This window comes from Echinops telfairi, unplaced genomic scaffold (genome assembly GCF_000313985.2).
Source record: "Echinops telfairi isolate 266 unplaced genomic scaffold, ASM31398v2 ScPeMD7_7457;HRSCAF=8495, whole genome shotgun sequence".
In the NCBI taxonomy this organism is placed as follows: Eukaryota; Metazoa; Chordata; class Mammalia; order Afrosoricida; family Tenrecidae; genus Echinops; species Echinops telfairi.
Window position 1 is genome coordinate 4,124,894 of NW_022111357.1, and position 23,170 is coordinate 4,148,063.

The 23,170-nt window shown below is 39.2% G+C and overlaps 1 protein-coding gene across 1 annotated transcript in view; it reads right to left on the reverse strand.

Annotated features, from left to right (window-relative positions):
- The window catches only part of MACF1 (microtubule actin crosslinking factor 1), a 406,007-nt gene that overhangs the window by 167,045 nt on the left and 215,792 nt on the right, over window positions 1-23,170 (reverse strand). The window contains exons 6-24 of the mRNA XM_004704946.2: window positions 22,735-22,901; window positions 21,842-21,954; window positions 21,619-21,725; window positions 20,739-20,858; window positions 20,514-20,609; window positions 19,784-19,911; window positions 19,604-19,697; window positions 19,245-19,399; window positions 17,650-17,923; window positions 16,368-16,496; window positions 15,266-15,343; window positions 14,494-14,655; window positions 12,639-12,743; window positions 11,939-12,034; window positions 10,529-10,654; window positions 7,207-7,359; window positions 5,192-5,346; window positions 1,327-1,453; window positions 587-770 (exon numbers count right to left, since the gene is read on the reverse strand). Coding sequence (XP_004705003.1) covers window positions 587-770; window positions 1,327-1,453; window positions 5,192-5,346; window positions 7,207-7,359; window positions 10,529-10,654; window positions 11,939-12,034; window positions 12,639-12,743; window positions 14,494-14,655; window positions 15,266-15,343; window positions 16,368-16,496; window positions 17,650-17,923; window positions 19,245-19,399; window positions 19,604-19,697; window positions 19,784-19,911; window positions 20,514-20,609; window positions 20,739-20,858; window positions 21,619-21,725; window positions 21,842-21,954; window positions 22,735-22,901 — 2,569 coding nt within the window. The remainder of the gene's footprint in view (window positions 1-586; window positions 771-1,326; window positions 1,454-5,191; window positions 5,347-7,206; window positions 7,360-10,528; window positions 10,655-11,938; window positions 12,035-12,638; window positions 12,744-14,493; window positions 14,656-15,265; window positions 15,344-16,367; window positions 16,497-17,649; window positions 17,924-19,244; window positions 19,400-19,603; window positions 19,698-19,783; window positions 19,912-20,513; window positions 20,610-20,738; window positions 20,859-21,618; window positions 21,726-21,841; window positions 21,955-22,734; window positions 22,902-23,170) is intronic.

Genomic DNA, 23,170 nt, shown 5'->3' on the forward strand with positions numbered 1-23,170 from the left:
TTTTCCAGTCTAGCCTGTTGGGGCACCATGCCCTGTCTCCAATGTCCACCCTCATCATTCCCTGGGGATCTTTCTACTCCCCTCCCCTGCTGTTCCGCTGACGAGGCTGTAAATCTATAAGGGAGCAGAAATCCTCATCCTTCTTGGGCAGTGCAGCTAGTGGTTTGAACAGCTGACCATGCAGTAAGCAAGGCTCCTTAGGCTCCAGATCAGTAAACCTGGGAGCAACAGATTCACTTGCAAATAAAGGGCATCATTGGTTCTAGTAGATCTGATATTCTACTAAATGAAAGCAAGGCCTTATCTGGGAAACCTTCCATCTGACACTAAATTCTCCACACTGCACACTGATCTCTAAAGATCAAAACATAAGAGCTACAAGAACATGTGATAGGATGATGTAGCAATAACGACCAACCTATCAGTAGCCCTCATTGGTCACAATTTTATTGTGAGAAATCATCTCTGTAGTTTTCAAAGCTTTAGCAACTCAAATGGAAAATGTTGGCAAAATACTGAACTTTCCAGCAGCCTCCTTCAGGGTGTGCATCCTCCCACCCTCTCCCCTTCTTCCCAATGCACACACCATTTTCCATGGACTTCATCAGGTGCTGGAAGTGTGTATTACAAACAGCCACCTCCTCTTCTAAGCGCAAGCGATCAGCCACTGAGAAGAGGGCCGAGTCACGGCTATCCTGCAGAAAGTCTTCATAGTGGGCCCGGAGGTTCTTCATCACCTGGTGGCACTCCTCAGGTGCTAAAGATCGAAGCTGATAAGAAAAGGCCAGGAGAAATTTCAATAGAATGGGAATGTAATTTTCTCTCTTTTTCTCTCAGCATTAATTGAACTTTAACCCAGATCCAAAAAAAGTACACAGATTATCATTATAAATGTGTTGATTTTCCACAAATTTGACGATCTAATCAGCATTCAGATCAAGACACAGAATATCAACAGAACATCAGGAGGACCCCTTGTATCTTCCTGGACATGACTCTTAAAAATAGTTATTTCACTGGCATTTCCCCAATGTATATTTTTATGCAAAGACGACACTGGTCTTAGAAAGTGAAAATAAAGCTGCAACCTTCCCCTTCCACCAAGAACACCAAAGATATTACTTATTTTCAACAGGAATTTCCATAACTACTCAGGCATTAGTTTCTACTTCCTGGAACTCTTGGTCCCCTAACCCAGGAACAATATCCCTGACACAGCTTTAGTCCATTTGTGTGAGGAGGAGTCCCACAGTAATATAATAACCATCTCCTTTAGAAAAAACTTTTCAATAGATTGTGAATCTGGATGGAAGTTTTCACAACTACCTTTTCCAGGTTCCAGCTTTGGACAAGGTCAAGGTCCTTCCTAAGATAGTTCCAGGATATAAGGCTTTTGGTGTTAACATGTAGCTGGTGCCAAAGGGTCATCACCTTCTGATAAGACTGCTCCACCCTACAAACAAACACAGAATCTGGCTATAGCATTTGCAGGACTTCAACGCCACTATGAACCAAAAACAAACAAAAGCCCCAAACTCATTTCCATTGAGAGGATTCTAACTAGTGGCCCTACAGAGGCCTTATGAGGACAAAGAGGGTCCCTAGTGGCACAGTAGTTAAGCAAATAGTCAACCTAATGGTTGATGGTTAGACCCTTCCAGCTGCTCAATGGAAAAAGTATGGGGTAGTGGGTTTCTCTTTATAGAAGTAAAAAAGCCTCATTGTTCTCCGGAGGAGCAGCTGGTGGTTTCCAACTGCTGACTTTGTGATTAGCAGCCCAATGCATAACCACTATACCATAGTCTTGGAAGCTTTATGGTACAGTTCTACTCTGTCCTATAGGGTTACTGTGAGCCACAATTGACGAGATGGCAATGGGCTTGTTCATTTCTTTCTTTCTTTTTAATCATTTTACTGAGAGCTCTAACAATGCTTATTACAATCCATACATCAATTGTATCAGGCTAATTTGTACATATGTTGCCATCATTCTTTTCTAGACAGTTACTTTCTATTGAGCTCTTGGTATCAGCTCCTTTCCCCCCCCCTTCTCCCCACACCCTCATGAGCCCTTGATAGATTATAAATTATTATTATTTTTATGTCTCACACCGACCACTATCTCCCTTCCCCACATGGTTTCAGTTCTTTCCCCTGGAGGGCTATGTGTGGCTGTGTGTCGATCATTGTGATCGGTTCCCCCCTTTTTCCCCCTTCCCCCTTCCCATCTAGTATCTCTCAGACAAATGTGACAGCCTTATCAGAACTGAACTTACATATTGAGCAGAAAAAGACAACAAATCAAATACTACCAACACAAAAGTCTTTAGGATTTAATGAACTGATGTCCTCAAGTTCTTTGGATTGCCTAGTGGGTGTATGTACTAGCATGTATTCAGCAATCTTATATATGTTACCAGCATGTGACACGATTATGAGAAACTTCAGAGGGGAAAATACTCACAAGAAACAAGTAAAGACAGGCTATTCCTCGGAATATGATGATGTCCCTGGCTAAAAAGTATTCTATGTATTTATAAAATTGCCAAAATGCTTATGAATAGCAACTTAATAACCAGGGTCATGTGAAAGGGGCACTGACTCTCGGTGAAGACTGATAAGTCTTTGGGAATAGGTAGTGGTGATGGATGTGCAACACAGGGAACATAATCAATGTCACTGAGATGTACACATGAAAATGGCTGAAATAGCAAATGCTTTGTGAAATACAAGGGTACTTCAAAAAGTTTGTTGAAAACTCCATTATATTTTAATTCCATCTACACACAAAATTTTGAAGCCCCCTTATATGTTACTAAAATTAAAACTGTTTAAGAGAATAAACAGCAAGTAAAAAAAGTTAACAGCAACTCAAGAAGCACAACCAGCATATAAAGGAAATTGCAGTGTGCAGTGCTTGAGAAAAAGTGTTTTTTTTTAAAAAAGCACCCCAGGTGTAAGTCTGTCTTAATTTCTAGGAGACTTACATGCACACAGATACATAAACACACTCACACATACATACTAAAGTGCTTTGGTTTTATTCAAATCGAGATGAAAATGTGAGACAAAGACTAGAGATGAAGAGTGAAGACTTAATTCGGAAATCCATTTTGGATACAGATCGAAATAAATTCAAGGGAATTGTCAACCATTTTTTGCTTGCTACATAAGGACTGTACTTGGATTGTATTGGAATAAACTAACAACTTTTTTTGTTATTTAGAGAAACTCAGGGATATCTGAACACTAGTTTGATCTATGATATTTAAAAAATTGAATTTCACTGTGTTGGTATAATAATAATATTGTGGTGTTATTTTTTTCATGATATATACTGCATTGAATATTTAAGGGTAAAATGATAACTAGGATTTTCTTAAAAATAAGAGAGATGGGGAAGTTAGAGGGAACTGGGGAGCTAATAACAATGAGAAGAAATAAAATATCTAGAACTGATTGTAGTAAATATTGGACAACTCTTTCAAATATGACTGAACTATTGACGTATATGATATGTGAATTATATATCACCATACTATTAAAAGTGGGGAGAGGGGAAATGAGAGGGGAAAAGAAGCATAGATTAGATTAGTTTGAAAGACTGGCTATGAATTCATATGAGTGATATGAAACTGGGGGATGAGTCAATAGATGTTTATTTTACTACTTTTTTGTACATGATTGAAATCTACCACAATAAAAAAAAGGTAATATTTAATTCCCATAAAAATCCCATGTGATGGCACTAAATCTGAACTTATGGATGAAAAATAGAAGTGTGGTTAAATAAGTGATGTAATGAATACTTTAAAACTCATAAACTAAAAACAAATATAAAAAATAGATAGGGTAAACTAGAAGCCAAGATATCTGGTTAAATAAGAAACATTAAACTCATTACTTTATCTTCCCTACCTTCCACAATCCCATTATAACTCAGTAATATCTTTCCGTAGATATTAAAAACTATTTAAGCTTATATAGACAAAGAAAATTGAAAAGGACCACATTAGAGCATCTGTGTCAACTTTTAGAAGATGGAAAGTGAATGGAGGAATACTAAGTAGCTCTGGTTTCACTAGTGTGTGTGCATGTAATTGTAAGCATAGCAGTTTTCTGTGAGTTCTTTGTATTTTTCTAGTAGTTTTTCAAAATAAAGGGTGATTTTAAGGATTTCCTCACGCTTAATGTTGGTGTCAGAAGTGAGAGCAGTCTTGTGTAGACTACATTTCCTCAAATTTGGTCACTGATGTAGTTCTCTCATCAATTAAGCAAGCTAAAAAACAAAGCCATTATCAAATCCACATAAAAAATTATTTGGAAATGTATTTATAGATATATTCATGCACACATTCTATCCATTCTTTCATTCAACAATCATTTACTGAGTGCCTACTAGGTACCCCAAAAGTAGTTTGAGGTGAGTAAGAAGGAGCATGGCAGAGGATGAATTCAGAGAGATAAGGCATGATGGAATAAATGTCATGGCAATCACCTACAGTAAGTACTGTGTGGTTCAACATGAAACACTTCCATGTAATAAAAATAGTAACAGAAAATATCAATGTTAACCAACATCAAGATATAAGTACACTAGGAATTTAGAAAGAAGGGTTTGTGTCAACACCTAAATTCTCATTTCCTAGAGTTAGAAAGTCAATAGCTAATGTCCAAAGTTAAACAACAACAACAACAAAATCAGGCGATAGAAAAATCACATTACTGAGAAATTTTGAAGTTAAAATCTGCTAAAGCAATGGAAAATAATTGACTCTGGGAACAAAAACTCTGGGATGAGGGTGGTGATTGATTGCTAGTTTTTATTATGAGCTTTATGGTATAATTTAACTTTTGATATGCACATGTCATATGCACATGTCTGATAAAGTAGAAAATTTAAAAAAAATTAGCTGTCACTACAAGGTCACTCTTCTTAAGACAAACAGTTTAGAAACCAGAATTTATGAAAAAGTAAATATGACCAACTATGTCTCAATTCAATATAGGTATGATGGAACATATAGTATGTATCTGACAGTACTTGAGTGTGTAACCCAGTTAGGAGGTCTTGAAGTCTTTTAACAAAACAAAACAAAAAAGCACATAAAACTCCCTCTGCTCAAGGAGATCACAAAAGCATAAAGATTCCTCTACCAGCTCACTCAGGGCTATACTGAGTGGCAGTTACCTGCTGGCCATTTCAATGGCTTCCTTATTGGGTGAAGGGATGAGGAAACAGACTGATGGCACCATTGCCTCATTTCCTGTGGGGCTGATCACTTTCCATTTGGTCCGCTGCGAGTTATCTTCCAACACACACTCATCATTCTTGCAAATAGTGATCTGAAGAAATAAACCACAAATTATTGTCAGTGAATATAAACCAACAATCCTTTATTAGCAGTCACTTTATCCCAAGGCTATCACTGGGATACAACTAAGGAAACAGTTTCATGTTGAGATCTGTTATCACTTAGTATGATTAACTGTTACTTTATCCCAAGGCTATGATATAACTACGGAAAAAATTCATTTTGAGATCTCCTATCACTTAGTACGGTTTCCTAATTTTGACAAAAGGATAATGGGTATATGCAATATAGGAAATGTGTGGCATCTCATAAATTAAGAATACAAGCATTTATAAAATGCTTACTGAAGGTCAGATAACAGTGTGTGAGAGTTCTGAAGAGATTAAAAGATCTTTCAAAGCAATCTCTGTACTGACGACTAGTAGGGTAAAAAAGAAATGGGATGTAAATAATCACAACTTTGCTTTCGTGATACTTCTTTTTTCTTCCTCCTTAACACCCCATCCAAATACCTGAAAAAGTTTCAACATTTTAGAATTACCAATTCTTTCTCTTGCTAGCAGGAGCAACAAGTTACCATCATTATCCCTAGTTACATAATAGATGGAAACAGCGAGATACAGAAAAGTACAGTCCCATTCTTTCATTTATTCATTCTTTTGGACAGTATTTATTGAGGTTCCACTATATACCTAAAAGTATCTAAGGCACTAGGGATACAAATGGTAGTACAATAGGCAACACACAAATATGGTTTATACTCCCATATTCTAGGGGGGTACCTTATTTTCCATAAATAATGTGCCCACATTAATAACATGCCCATTAATGTAACAGAACATATAGGAAACTAACACAGGAGGGGATTTGGGGGACTGCAGAAGACATACATTGGTGTTATTGAATAAAAATATATTTTACACAATGTTATTATTGTGTGCTGTCCAATTGATTCCAACTCATAGGAATACCTATGACAGAGCAGAACTGCCCCAAAGTATTTCTTAGGCTGTGATATTGATGAGAGCACATCCCCAGATATGAGCAGATCACCAGATCTTTTCTCCTTCAAAGCAGCTTGTGGTTTTGAACTACCAACTTTTCACTTGGCGGCAGCTAAGCACTTAACCATTGGCTCACCAGTGGTCCTTATCTAATTAAGCTGTAATACTATGCTACAAATGCTATAAAATGACAAGTTACCAAGGAACAATAATCCAAGGGCATAATCCAGTCTTGGCAAAAGAGGTAGAGAGAGATTATACAAGACTCTGTAATCTTCATTAAGGAGTTCACACTTTCTCCCAAGAAAGCATGAAATTGTAGCATTTAAGCAGGGGCGTGACATATATTTTTTTAAAAAGAACATGCTAGTGGCCAGGATAAAGAATGTGTTAAATAAGAAGGCTGAAGCAATGATCTAAGTGAAGGAAACAAATGGTCTACACTAGAGTAGTAGCAGCAGGGATGGAAAGAAGTACATTTAAGTGATATACACAACATAGTATTGACTTGGTGGGCCTGCTAGTTGGGCAGGAAAGGAGAAAAGGAGAGCCAGGAACATCTGCCAGGTGCTACACCACATCTTTCAGTGCTAAGGCTATTGGGTGAATGAGGACGCCAGTCACTGAGGCAGGTACTCAGTGCCATAAGTCAATGCTGACTCATATTGAGTTCCTATGGGTTTCCGAGACTGTAAGTAACTGTATGGGAGCAGAAAGCCCAATCTTTCTCCCAAGGAGCTGCTGGTGGCTGCAAACTGCTAATCATGGATCAGGTTTAAATTCTAAGTAGAAAATTATTGTTTGTTCTTTCCTTATCGTAACCCTAAGAATGTTTTCCTTCTCTCTCCCTTCTCTGGTGCCCAGAAGTACCCTTCCCACCTCCTCACCTCAATCTGCCGATAATCACAGATGGCCTTAACAGAAATGGTACTCTTCAGCACATGGTCCGGACTGCGAGGTTTTAGCTGAACAATGGCTTTTGATCTCCCAACAAGACTGGCAACGGAACTTTTGGACTGTATAAGCTGCTCCTTTTCATCCTACAAAATGGGAAGAGAAATAAAAAAACATTAATGCTGTTACCCAGGGTGACCAACAAAGCCTACTGAGTGCTCCATTCCCTCAGAGAAGGTCACTTCTCAGTTAAGTAGGGATCCTTAATGGAGCAATCTTAGAAATATAAGAATAAAGAAAAAGTCTTTCTGTCTCCTACCGAGTGCTGTGTAACAAAATTTTATAGCTTTTGCCCTGTGTCCTTCCAACAAACCATAAAGTCACATGCAAAAATCAAAAGAAAAATCTCTCTAGCTGCTGAATATGGCTGTAAAATTAACAAAAGATTTTCCCAATGAATGTAGACATTAAAAATTATAGCTATCAGACAACGGGCAATGTAAGATTTGAAAATGATAATAATTTATAATTTATCAGGAGTCCATGAAGGTGGGAGGGAGGGAAAAAATACGCGCTGATACCAAGGGTTCAAACAGAAAGAAAATAGTTTGAAAATGATGAAGGCAACATATGTACAAAGGTGCTTGATACAACTGATATATGGATTGCAATAAGAGCTGTAAGAGCCTCCAATAAAAGGATTTATTTATAATAATAATACTAATAGCTATCGTTTTTTATTATTGTTATTGCTGCCACTATTATTATTAAGAGTCTCACTGGCAGAAATCAGTTTTTCTTTCTTACTATGAGAACCTACAATTACACTTAAAAATATTTAAATAATTGCATTAATTGCATTTAATAATTGCATTAAATAATTCCAAGTTCTACTACATGTATTTCACTTTCTTAAAATTGAGTCAGGTGTTCTAGAGGAAGACTTTTAATCTTCAACAATGCTGCTGCTGAAAGCATCATGATAAATCACTTAGCATTTACCTTTTAGCACCTTGTAACTTGCCATGTTCATGTAAGTGTGACTGGTTTCAAGGAAATATCATGCACAATGGAAACTCTGAAGTTTCAACAAACCCAATTATCTTAAAAAACAATAAACCTAAGTCAACAAAATTGGTAGCAATCTACTATTACCAATTCCATTAGGGGGCAAAGATTAAGTTTTATCTATTAATAAGGATATGTCAAGCCCATTTTGAGGTATAAAAGAAGAGGGCTTTCTTAGGATGGAAGTAGATGTGATGAGGGTAAAGAGTTAATAATGTTAAGAAATGCCACTAAAGAATAAGAATATGCAAGTAAAGAAAAAGAAATGCTTAAATAAACTACCTGTGCCTGTCCCCGGGAGCATGATTGGAAGAAATACAACTTTAACTTATTAGTTAAGAAAGGAATGGAATATATCAGGGAGACAGCCACACTTCTCCATACTTGAGAGCTGGTCTACCCAGTTCCGTTTCCTTGCATTAAAGATGTCAATGTCTGTCTAACCCACAGTCAAACATCTCAAGCTCCAGAGACCAAGGGCTCAGCGTGGTAAAAGTTCTGAAAAGGATCAGAAGCCAGGACAGATGCTCCCGAACCTGTCGGATAAGCTGAGGAGCAGACCCAGGTGACTCCAGGCCCCGATGACGGACGCCGCCAACCCGGTGCCCCTGACCTGGAGAGGTGGGGAGAGAGCAGCAACCCTCGAGAAGAGAAGGAAGGAAGGCATGACAACAATAGCAGAGGAGTTACCCTGTGGCAGCAAGGCACGCTGTGGGAGGGAGGAGATGGCAGCCAGGGGTTGTCTTCCTCCTTTCCACATGCAGTGCCCTTAAGAGAGACATTCTAGAGACAACAGCTGAAAAGTCCCTGGTTTCTTTATCTTTTATTCCAAATTAATTAAATTAACGGACTACTGGCCCAGATGAAACAATGAATGTAAACCAAAGCATCGGTTTTCAATACCTGAGAGTATACCAAAAGAGAAGAGGAAAAAGAAAATCAACTCACATTCACAAGGGCTCATATTTCAACCACCCAATAATTATACCGTTTTTCCATTATTCTGGTTCAAATTCAAATTTGCAAATTTCTACTGAAATGATGTGGGGTTCTTTTGGTTTCTCACATAGGAAAAGTAAATTCTCTACTACATATACATTTCTACCTTTAAAAAAAAATGTATCTTGAGCCTCATCTCGTCAACCCTTCTCCTTCACTGCCATTGAGACAATTCTGACTCACAGCAACCCTACAGGGCAGGGTAGAATGGCCTCTGTTTCTTTCTGGGACTATAAATCTTCATGAGAATAGAAAGCCTTGCCCTTTCTCCTACAAAGTGGCTGGTGGTTTTGAATTGCTGACCTTGCAGGTAGCAGCCCAACAGGTAACTACTACACCAACTAAGAGCTGTGTACTGTAAGCAGTCCTGCTGAGTTTATTATCAGCACTCCTGAATAATAATTATCTGGAAAGAATAAATATAAAATTTATTTGGATTAAATACTGGAAGCACAAACTATTTTCAAAAAACTACATAAACAACAAAAACTGCTACATAAACAAATGGACACATTTTATGTTACATCTAAATAAGATTTTAATATTGTTAATGGAATAAAATCAATTTTATAAAACTTCATTATTGTTTTCAGCTGCTGTTGAGTCAATTCTGACTCACGGCAACCTCATGTGTTCCAGAGGAGAACTGGTCCTTGGTTTCTTGGCTGTAATTTTTAAGGAAGTAGATTGTCAGCCTTGTTTTCTGGGGAGGGAGGCAGTAGTTGGGTAGGCCTCACCAACCTTCAAGTTAACAGTCAAGCATTATCTATTTGCATTTCCCAAGGGCATCCATCATCATACCCAAGAAAGAAAAAAATTGATGCAGGTCTCTTTCAATGGGTTATTATTATTTTTAATTCTCTTTTCATGAGAAAGTGAAAAAGACTTTGATCTTCCTAATCCCTTCAGCCTTCTTTTTCATGTTCTACTTTGTCTCTAGAAATTGAATTAAAATAGAAACAATGCAAACAAAGTATGAAGAGCATTAAGTGGTCCAGGGGGAGACGACTAGCCTTTACTTCAATAATATACTCAAAGGAATCTTATAAACAGCTTCATTAAGGAAGAAAGAAAAAAAGTGAAAGAAAGGGAAAGGACAAAATTGATTAAGCTCTATTTGAATATGAGAAAACTTAATAGCACGTGCCAGCACACACCACCCCTTGCTTTCAAGACTATCAACGGCGGTGGCTGATATGCTTTACTCTGTTTCTCAGAAGTAAGCATCCCCACCGATTCAACACCTACCATAGAGTCCTGGAGCAGGTCCTCAAGGCGGGACAAATGGGTGTTGTGGTCACAAGAATATTTTCGTTTGATGGAGTCTTGGAGGTTCTTCAAGAATGACTCCAAGTCTCGTGCATCACTGAAGAACTGTGGGGATATGAGGGGGGGATACCGTGTGCTCATACATCACAATGCTGAGATATTGGCTAAGAAAGAACAATATTACTGTGCAAAACTGAGCAGAGGGGCTTACACGCCACTGGGTCCATGAGAGTCCACTACAAAGGCCATCGATGTTTAAACTGGAGGACTTAAAAGTGCCATGTCATCAAAATATTGGTGGTGACCAACACAAAAAGAACACCCAAACCCATTGCCATTGCCATCAAGCTGATTCCAACTCATAGCCACCCGACAATAGGAAAGAACAGAACTTGTTCTGCAGGGTTTCCAATGCTGGAAATCCTTACAGAAGCAGACTACCACATCTTTCTCCCTGAGAGTAGCTAGTGAGATCAAACTGCTAACCTGTCAGTTAGCAGTCCCGTGCTTAACTACTGAACTAGCAAAGGCTCCCTAGTGATCATACCTAGAGACATTAACCTGCTTCCGGTATCCTCAGAAACCCCTGCGCTTTCCTTTTTTGGCGCTTAGTGAGGTAAATTTCATGAAAAGCCTAGAGGTTAAGAGTTAAGTATGTTTTAACTCACTGATATAATTATAAAAGAAAGGATTATTTAAGGCAAAAACAGAGGTAACAACTTATTTCCTCCTCTACCCTCACCTGAAAACAAATAGTATATTCTTTATTTGGTTGTAGCTCACAAGAAGAAAACCTGGTCACAAGAGTTTGCAGCTTCTGTATTAACATGTAGTCTCTTTCTCCTCCTCTTGAATCTGAGTTTGGCTACACGCCTTGCTTTAGACAATGGCACATTTATAAGTGTGATGGAAGCAGAAAAAAGTGTTTGTGCACTGGGGCTTGCTCTCTCTTGCAGCTTGAAGAGCAAAGGTACTTTGTGAAGAAGCCTAAGTCAGTCTGTTGGAAGAGGCACACAGCCTTGTATCCCCCCTATTAACCAGCCCAACCAGTTATCAGATATTTGAGGGAGGTCTCTTGGCCTCAGTCTACCTTCCAGCTGCCTGCAGCAAAAAAGAAAAAAAAAGCTCTAGCACTGAGAAGAATTACTCAAGGAAACAGGACCAAATGGCCAACCTATAGTACCATGACTGCTGTTTTAAATAAATTTGGGAGTGATATTTTATATAGTAAAAGCTACCAGATTTGGGTATGTCTTTTATCTCACCTTTACCTTGCACGCAGACATAATTTCTTACCCTCTCTGATGGGCAGACGTTCACACCCACCCACACAGACATACATGCACGTGCACAACACCGCACTTCCCCCAAGCATACAGTAAAACATACCTGAAAGTAAGCAGTATTCTCTTTCACGTGGTGCTCAACACACAGGCACAGCTGCTTCATCCACTGTAACTGGGACAGAACAGCAGCACTGTAGGCCTGTGGTAACCAAGCGCACAGTCAGAACAGCGTGAGTTTAGCAAAGCCAACATGAATGTGTCATGCTCTCAGCTAAGTGCAATTCTGCTCATGACAGGTCAACCGAAAAGACAGGAAGACACCTGATAAATGCTCAATGATACTTCCCACAAAGAGGGGGCCTGCTTTTTACCCAACATAGTTGTTAGAAGAGGTTACACTGAAAAATCCTCCCAACTAAATGATCTAATTAGTAAAACCCAGGCATTCATAAACCCATCCTGGCTTCCTCCACCATCTCCCTGTTAGGAAAGAAAAGACTACACCAACAAGAGGAAGGGTTTGTGTGGACAATTACTTGAAAACAAAAGGACTACAATGCTTTGTCCCATAAAATTTGGAGTGGATATATCGCCTCCTGTTGCTCTTTAGCATTCTTCTTTAGATGATCAAAATTGTTTGAAGTCTTTTAAGGGCAATAAGAACAGTGCGGGAAGGAAAGGAGTAAGGTCCACAATCCCAGAGGCTTTCTTCAACTCTCTCAGCCAAACAAAGCCTCCAATCTGAATACTGTTTTACCAACCGCCTCTGAAGACCTGCCTCTCCCCCATTCTAAACCACATACCTCCACAGTCTGCTTGGCTGGGTGGTTCTCAAGTGACAGCAGTTCTGCTGTGTCCTGTAGAGACCGAAACACATCCTGCTTCTCCTCAAGCTCCATTGTCAACTCCTGAAAGTTTAATTCCATTTTATGCATTAAGTGCCTTCCATGGAAAGACAGCAATAGCAGAAAAGGCTGTGCTCCCTTCCTGCTCTATCTTGAAGGGGCCTATAACGCAGGACTAGTGCCATATAGAGATATTTCAGAGAAGAAAATGCTGGGATTATTGGAGAATGATTCACAAAGGACATGGGACTTGAGCAAAGTGAGGAAACCTGGAATGAGCACACGGGGCAGAGAAAGGAGATAATTTGCCTGGAGCAGATGGCTCAGGTCTGCACCCTCCCACACAGTAGATGGCACACTGATGGTATCCATACTGATGGTATGGATGGAAACTGGTATCACTAAGCAGTGCTCAAACTGTGCTCAAACTGTTCTTTTGACTATTAATGCCCTCCTGACTCTCTATCCTCTAGGACTCAGTCTAAATGCCGGCTCTCCTGTGAAGCTGACACTACCCTCACAATCAGACTTGATCGCATCTTCCTTTTGCTTTTGGAGCACTTCCTCTGTATCAGTGTTATAAAGCCTAATTTAAATTCTCACATTATCCCTAGATGACTCCTTCTTTCCTTTTTGCTTCAAAAGAATCACAAGCCATTCTCCAACCAAAATGAACTTAACATTTCTTAAGAAATCTAGGCCCATGGAATCAGCCACCAAGGAGTTAAAATGATAGTAAAAATACTCCCTTATCTGTATAGTGCTTGTTGTTATTCTTGGCTGTCAAGTCAATTCCAATACATGGCAGTCTCAGATGTACAGAGTAAAACTGCTCTATAGTGTGTTCAAGATTATGTTTACAAAATCCTGAAAAGTCTTTGAGTTGTGAAAATGCTAAAAGCAGCAACATGTAACCTCCACTCATTTGCTTACAGCTTCCATTGAAAGTATTAAAAACATCGTGCCATTGTACAATGCAGAGCTTTCTTCTCATTTTACAAATTAAAGAAATAAGGCCAAAAATTACTTAAAGAGTTCAACAGAATTCAGAATACATGAGAAGCCAAGAGTACACCCTAGTTCAGGGATCAGCAAACTTTTGAGGCAGAAGAGCCAATCTTGTCCATGCCAACAATTTAAAAATTATTTGAGTCATAAATATATTTTTACAAATGAAATCACCATTATCTGAATATAGTTTTATTTTTATTTTCAATTATACTTCAGAGCCTAAATAGCTGCATATGGCTTGGAGAGCCAATTTGCCAACCCCTGTCCTAGTTAAATAACATTGTTGATGCCAAAGATATTAGCAAGATTACTAAATATCATCATCACCGAACCATAACTAAGTTTGTCCTATGTGTCAAACCCTTCATTATATTTTGCCTACATTAGCTTATGAAATGTTACACAATCTTTTTAACAATCCTTTGAAGTGGCATTTATTATTCCATTTTATAGAAGCCCAGAGATTAAATGACTTGCTCAAGGTCACAGGGCCAAGTCAAAGAGGAACAACAACATTTAAATTCAGCTACTTCTCATTCCAAAATGATATATTATTGTCAAAATGACTCAGCTTCCAGACTGCTGCTCCATTCACCCCAAATACTATTTATATGGATTATAAAAAAATTAATCTAGGATTCTGTTGTCTCTGGCCTATACTCCCCCTATAGGCAAATGAGGTGGCAACAAGCAGGGTCTACCTGGCCAGAAACCCAAGCTCTCAGCAGACTAGCCCCACCCCCCCCACCCAGTATTCTGCTGGTTTTACATAAACATGACAGGCTTGTTGTGCTAGACTCACGGAGAAGTAACTCTTCTTGGCTGAGATATTGGGATTGTTGTCACTCCAGTCATATGCTAGTTCCTCCTCCTCCTTCTCATTCAACCAGATCAACTCAGCTGTAGCTCTAGAGACAAACTTATGCAGGCTCTGAAGGTGCCTCATCCGGAAGCTAGACATTTCCTAGTTAAAGCAAAGATTACAAGGTTAAATTAAAACTGTATGCATCTGGCACATTTGACAACAAAGGCAAAAATATCCAAGAAAATGAGCTTAGCCTTGCTTTTCTATCCCTGAGTGCTACTCCATGGAGTCAAGTTTAGTAAAAGCTTCAAATGTGCATAGAGGACTCCCAGAGCCATCTTCAATCCTAACTAGAAGCTAGAACTCACAGGGCCTTGGTGGGACTCCATGACTGAAAAGGGATCTACGACTGTCCGAAGTGGACAGTTGTGATTGTCCAGGGCAGGGTAAAGAGGGGCTCTCTCTCTAATAATTGCAAACCTGTAGTATTGAATGTCTCAATGCACGTTTAGCCAGAGCTTTGATGAAGCATGATTGCTAGGAGGGATGCTGCTTACTTAAAACTTTTTAGATTGAAGGCGTCTGATCCATTAAAACATTTTAGAAAAGTTTACAATATATACAAATAGTCACACAGTCCATGATATATCCTAACAAACAGCAAACCAAAACAAGCCAAGCCATGAGCTTGCAGAATCAGAAATGAGAAGTCACTGGAGGGAACCAAATTCTCCATAGGAAGAAGTTAATATAGTCAATTAAAACTCACCTTCAATTTACAATACTGTGTTTCCAGCTTCCCAAGAGTTTCAACATAACTGGTATGGAAATTCTGGGACATTTTGCCCTGGTTAAAAAGTAATTAAATGAAAGTACATTAGAGAAAGAATAACAAAAACACAACTACGTTATGGATTCAACTATGTAGACATTATGCCTGCACAAACAAACACTGGCTACAGAAACTTAGTCAACCTCACAGGGCGGGGGCAGGGAGGGGGGGGGGTCAGGTCAGGTTTATAGCATGGAGCAGCACCAAGGGCCAACAGTCCGGCAGGCGAATACAAATGACAGACTTCAGTTTCTTGTGCTTCCAGCAATTCTGAGGGTTTTCTAAGCAAAGCCTATGCCAAATGACTCCCAACCCAGTTGCTTTTTGAAAGAGCACTGAAATAGAAAATGGAGAGACAGTGAGGAATGGGAGTGACTAAAGTTTTCTACAAGTGATCTCTATTGCAGACAGATGGTGAATTGGAAAGAGCATGAATTTTTTTTGAGTTATCAAGTCTGAGTTTGGAAGCATCCCTCCCTTTTTTATTTTAATCATTTTATTGGGGGCTCGTACAATTCTTATCACAATCCATATTCATCCATTGTGTCAAGCACATTTGTACATATGTTGCCATCATCATTCTCAAAACATTTGCTTTCTACTTGAGCCCTTGGTATCAGCTCATTTTTCTCCTCCCTCCACCCTTCCCCCATGAAACCCGATAATTTATAAATGTATTATTATTTTGTCATGTCTTACACCATCCAACGTCTCCCTTCACCCACTTCTCCGCTGTCCGTACCCCAGGAGGGAGGTTATATGTAGATCCTTGTAATCTGTTTCTCCTTTCTCCCTCACCTTCCCTCCACCCTCCCTGGCAGCACCCCTTTTGAACTAAGAACCTACCATTAATTTTTATTAAACAGGGGCTAATTAAAATACTTTTCTCATGATGCTTACAAAGATTAAAACAGTGTGAAAATGTAACCTGCTCTTAAATGAGATATGACATTTGCTATAATTATTTTCCTAGAGCCCCTTTCTTCCTAGGGACAGCTGTGCTGTGCATGCTTCCACATGGATTCAGAATGCCCCTCACCTCAAACAATCTGGCCTCTTTGACACTAGAGCCCAATTCTTCTACACTGGTGTGGATGTGCTGCTGGGTTTCCAGCTGCAACTCCACACTGGGCAGGTCATTACCCCATTCTGCACGCTCCAGCTTCATCTGCAAAAGAAAAATTTAATATAATAATTCACTGAAAATTGTTAGAATCATTTGGGTATGTGGATTAGGGACAGAAGATTAAGCACAGGGGTATCTAAACCTTCACCATCATTCTATGACCTATTATAGAAAAATATGCTAAAATCACCCTCAAGAAGCAGCGAAGGTCATTTCTTGCTGCTGCTTTATGAGGATACTTTCTTGAATTTATTATCCAGGAAAGGGTCTTCACTAGCTGAACATATATGCATTTCCCTTTCTAGAGTCTCTTCTCCATTTTACAATCAAAACAGATAAAAATGAGAAACTACTAAAAATGTTCCACTTAATTCAAGGTTTCAACTACTACTTAATGGGAGAGGATTTTTAAACAGCTTGTCTTTCTACATTTTTAGTATTGATGCATGGAGAATCTGTTTTCTGGAAATAGGAAGAATTTAATATGAAGCAGCAGGGTGAGAAAGCTAGAAGAAAAGACCTACAACATCAAGTCTGAACCATTATCTTAGAACCGGGGTCCTCTAACTTTTCAAACAGGGGGCCAGTTCACTGTCCCTCAGACCTGTTGGAGGGCCGGACTATAGTTTGAAAAACAACTCAAATTCCTAGGCACACAGCACATATCTTATTTTGAAGTGGAAAAAAACAAAAAACAAAAACGGGGCAAAAACACCCGGTGGGCCGGATAAATGTCCTTGGCGGGCCGCATGTGGCCCAAAGGCCGTAGCTTGAGGATGCCTGTCTTAGAATATATGTGAATAGTGTACCTGGGAATTGTAAATGTAACAGCCTTCCTAAGAGTTGAGGCCACTTATTTTTTTAATTGAAGAATAAACTCCTTTGCCAATGAAGAAAAAAATCAACGAAGCTCGTAGGCTGCAATTTTTACTACAGACTCCCACCACTTAGGCAGTCAGCTGAAAGGAAGAGATTCTCAAAGGGCTCCAAATTTTGAAAGCTTATGCCATATTGTGTGGGATTTTGAGAATCTGAGCTGACCTTATCCAATTCAGATTTAAGCTTAGGTCCCAGACAGCATCAATAATTAAGATAATCTATACAAGAGGCACAGAGTATCCTAGCTCTCTTAGAAAAAAACGATGGATTCAGTAAGCATTAGTGCCATGCATACACATTTTGTTTATATACCCACCTGCATCTCCTCTACCCAAGATAGTAGTTCATACACAAATCGGAGATTGCCTTCATCCTCAGAGGAGGAGATAGACACGAGTTCAGCCCGAGTCATGGGTTTTCGGAACCAGGAGGTAGAAGAATGGGTTCCCTTGCTCAAAGGTTCTGCCTTTAGATGAGTAGTGGTTAAAGCAGTGGGTGGAGCCAATTCAAGAGTAGTGAAATGGCCCTTCCGGTACAGGTTTGTACACTCAAGACGCAAAGTGACCAATTCATCTTGCAAACGCATAACCCTGAAGTAGAAGAAAAGAAAGGACTTACATTTTTAGCACACTTAAAAAAAATCTTCCCAATTCATTTTACAAAGATGTGGTTTCAAAAAAAAAAAAAATAGCAGGGAAAGTAAGTGCTTTATAAAAAAATTATATGAATGCAAAGTAATAATGTTAATATCTTTATCTAGTTTAGAGTCATCTTTGAGGTAAATGCCAAATCATTTTGTTAACAGGAAGGAAGCAAATCAATACCTAATTACACAGCCTCCTGGCTGGTATAACAGCATGAACAATGAGTTAGAGGTTAAGATATGTGGGTACAAATCTATGATGTCGTCTCCTCTGTTTATTCATGCATTTGAAAGAAATGGGTAAGTTATATATACATCAGGGGGCTTTAAAAAGCTCATAGAAACATCGCAGCATAAAATTTTATTGTATTTTCAGAGAAAATTTATACAGATTAGGTTTCTTCAGTATCGTTTAACTCCATTTTCTACAAACTTTCAGAAGCCCCTTCATATATACGTGTGTGCATGCATTTTAGCTATGATGTAACTTCCTTTATTTATTTGTTTGTTTATCATTTTATTAGGGGCTCATACAACTCTTATCACAATCCATACAAACATCAATTGTGTAAAGCACATTTGTACATTCATTGCCCTCATCATTCTCATTTCCTCTCCACTTAAGCCCCTGCCCGGCATTAGGTCCTCATTTTTCCTCTCCCTTCCTGGTGCAACTTCCTTTTAAATGCAACTACAATATTGATGATTGAACCCAAAAGTTGTGTGCACCAATTTAGTAGAATAATATGAATTATAAAATTTTAGTGAGTGTGGGTACTGAGATATTTTAAACAATATACACCATTTCAATAAGAAGAATATTCCATAGATTCTTCAACAAAGAAAATGAGTCACTGAACTTAGTTGCTGCAATGATCCATGTAAAATTCCTTTGATTCCCCCACAAGGAAAAACTGACTTAACAATCTAACTGTAAACAACTCATACTTCAATGTTGATGCTTGCTTTAGCATAAATGCAAAAATTACAAAAGAACAAATACAAAGATATCATAAAAGAAAACAAATATTAATATTAATTACTGTATTTTTAGATAGAGCAGACTCAATAACCCACTACTCCTCTTGTTTATTAGAGAAACTGTATACTCCCAAGAGAGCCACCAAAACAAGGAGTTTCATTTACACAGAGGACCATAGCCGAGTCACACACACCCTAAATGACCTCCAAGGTCCTCCAAATCCGTGTCTGACCATGTTTGCTACCCAAGCCTCAGCATCCACCCTTTTGAGTTCCTTGTCCCTCACCTAAAAGCCAACTCTTCCAGCTGGTAGTAATTCTCATCCCGTAGAATCTGGAGATCCACCTGCAGCTGCCTGATGAGACCTTCACATTCCTGAATGTACATGATGACATCTGACTCGCATTGTACGGGCTGTCCTGATTCCAGGTGGGCAGCATCCTGAGAGAGAAAGGGAGACAATGAGTGTGCCACTCAATCACAGCTGCCACTCACTAGAGCTTGAGGAACCAAGGGGTCCATCGCAATTCCAAGAAGGGACATACACTGTCGGATTCCTCAACTGATACCTCAACCATTAGGGCAGAAGGTGACAAGTAGAAAGCATGTGACATAAGAAGTGAGGTAAAACAGTCAGGGACTCACAGCCTGCAGTGTATTCTTAGCTAGTGTCAGTTTTTCTTCACAGTTCAAAGCACCATTCTGGATTTTATTTGCAATCTGTAGCAGCAATTCCAGCCTAAAATAAAATAAAATAAAAATCACTCAAGCTCAGGGCCTAAAGCAGCTCAGTAAATGTCAGATCATCCTCAGGCTCCGACCTACCTCTCCACAGCAGGCCGAAGTGATTTCTCTCGCTCTAACATCTCAATGATGAGTTTTCCCCACTCTTCTTCCACGTCATTAGGGTGATATCCTTGAGGCAGTTTAATTCGGCCAAATTCAATCCACACCTAAAAAAGGCAGAGATATTCAGAGTTCAAAAATGCACTCATACCCTCAGTCCTGTTTTTTTTTTACTCATTTATTGTTTCACTATCTCACCATTCAGCTATTTTCCCAATGTCTAATAAGAGAGAGAAAAAAAGACAATGGAATGTTAAACATTAGGATTTCACCTTGAGGTAGGATGGAGGTGGGGTGATCCGACCTCTGAAATCCAGGAACTTCCTGATCTAAATCACTGCACTTTGCTACTCCTCACAAACCCTCCTGTCTCCTCAATAATCTCCATTTTGGGGAAGGTTAAATGCTCAACTCCAGGAATCAGAATGCTAGTGAAAGCCCCTTTACTTCATATCCTAAGAACAGGATACTCCATTCTGAGAACTGGAAAACTCATCTACAAATTAAGAATGTGGAGTAAACATATACCATTTTTCAACTTGTCCTTTTAAAGATGATTAAAACTATCCCTTTGGACAAAATGTGAACTTCATTCTGAGAGTACTGTGACAAGTGCTGGTTAGGGAAGGAGCAGGGGAATTTGTCTAAGAAGGAAAGAACAACAGTACACAACAGCAACCCAAGTCCCAGCAAGGGTGTGCTTCCTTACCTCGAGTACTTTATATAGTTCCTCAATTCTTCCTTTTTCCCTCTCTTGGGCCAGAATTTCTGTTTCTTTGAAGTGTACATATTGGTTATAAAGTGCCTATAACATTAACATTTTGGTGATGAATGAATGAATGTAAGCAATTTCCCCCCAAAACAAGCAACAGCAAGCTCTGAAACTTACTCCTTAGAATGAACTTCTAAAAGTAATTTAAGCCCATGATTTTACCTTTAATTCAACAGGGTTCTGGGGGAAAGATTTATCTGACATCAGTATTGTGTGCTGCTTGATCCAGGGAATGAGGGAGTCCACTCTGCTTTGGTATTCTTGCCACCTGGAGTCCACTTCCTATTGCCAGAGGTAAACATCACACAGCCTCTGAGCAGTAATACCCAAAACAGCCCAGGAGAAAGTAGCTCAGATCACCCCACACCACATAAAATCCTTTCTTCTAACAGCTTAGACAATTGCTCAGTCCCTCAATTAAGTATTATGCAGCTAAATGAACAGGTCAGAGTCCCAGTTTCAAACTACCCCAAGGGTTTTTAGTATGGGTTTCAATTCCCTAACACCTAGAATGGCTACAAACTAAGCTACTAGACATTTTCAGAAAAGCTCTATGATACACGTAATCAAGCTAATATTAGAGGATGAAAAACTACCGCCTCAGTTTGAATGATAAGTAGCAATGGCAGGGGCATTTTTTGCTGGCAGAATTTAATAAAAAATTCTGCTAGAACAAAATTATTGGCAGCACACAGAATTGTTTTTAGGGGTCAAGTACAATTCATGATAGAATAGAGATGATCTCAATTCTGTTTACGCTTTATAAACGGAATAGGAGCCCTTAGTTACATAATTCTCCAGTGCTGTGCAGCTAATTCAAAGGTCAGGTCAATAGTTCAAACCCACTAGCCACTCCATGGCAGAAAAGATGATCTGATCCATGAAGATAACAGTCTAAGAAACCTGAATCATTTCTACGGAATCATATAAGGTCACTACGAGTTAAAATTGACTTGAGGGCACACAGTAACAGCAGCAATACCAGTGAATGCTTAAGAAACATTTGTCTAATTAACCCAATTTTAGAAAACCACTGTTTTACCATAGCACTGATTCCTTCTCCACCCTCTGGGACTTTAGGGAAGGCATCATAAATCGAAGACACATAAGTGATTACAGACTTCTCATCTGGAGATGGTACATCCACATCTGAGAGAGAGAAGAAAACACTCAGAGCAAAGGAACCTGCTGGAGAAGGAATCATGGCTGTATGCCCAAACTCACAAATACACACCCAGCCTTGCCTGCGTTTTATGAGCTCTCACCTTCTGCATCCAGTAACCGGGTGACCCCTAGTCTTTCTGCCACTTCGAAAGCCTGTTCCAGATTCTCTCGGTTGCTTTGGATTTGTACTCTCTCCATATCTACCAAATCAGGTCTGTAAAAGTCCATCAATGCACATGAAAAGCCTCCATATACACATCAAACATGATCTCATTCTAATAAAAGCTTCCAAAAGCTTCTTAGAAGTTCCCAAAGGTAACACCAAGTGAGTTAGAGAGAAAGTAGGAGGTTTCAAAGATTCTAATTCCATTATTAATGATATAACAAGAGTCCAGAGTTCCTTAATTACAAACTTAACAACATACTAGATATGTCATGGAAATGGTATCAAACTAGTGTTGAGTGAAGATTGGGATGTGTTTATGCCTAGTAAGAAATGACTTTTCCTCTATCCTTCAAAATCCCTTTGTCCTCGTCACTCACTCAACTCCAGCCACTGGTTATTCCTCAACTATCACATGCACGTCCCTGCTTCAGGCCTTTTGTACTTGTTACTTTCTCTGACTGGAATACTCTCACCCAGTGGTCTACTTGGCTCACTCCCTCTCTGTCCATGCTGTAGAGAAGTATCTCTGACCATCCTGGTGCAAAGTACCAAAGCCCCATCTCTCTTCATCTGTCTACTGCACTGACCTCTGTCTGACAGCATGTATCTATTTGTTTATTCCCCTTTCCTCCCTCTGGGCAGAAATAGAAAGCTCCATAAGAGCAAGAAAGTTTGTGTTCTTGTTCATTGCTATCTATGTCCCAAGGCATTAATAGTAGAAACTGATTGATTATTCCTTTTTCAAATGGGTAAATGAGTCAGAGCTTTGCTACTTGGCTGAGAAAAACATGGCATTATAACTAATTATTGAAATTCCATTGCATTTACCTGTATCGGTGGATAAGTGCATTGAACATCTTCCCATCACTCCAACAAGAGGAAAAGTTGGTGCATTTGACTCCTGTGTAACCAGCTGTTATTTTCTGGGTCCATAAGAGCAGCTTTTCCTTGGCTGACATGTCCCCTGACTCTCCACTAATGTAGATGTCTGAGATCTGCCAAGAAAAAGTACATGGAGTAAGTAAACTCTTGTGTACACAAACTTTAAACTTGCCTACTTCATACAGTATGGCTCTTAGAAGAAAACAGAAGTCAAGGCTGGCAGCACATTAGATGTTAACTCCAACATATGCTCACTACTTGGTAATCAAAGGAGTGAAAAGAATACTATATGAGGATGGGGAAATAGATCTATGAGCCTACATTTATAGATTTAGTATTAAGGTAGCAGAAGGACATTGGGCCTCCACTCAAGTACTCCCTC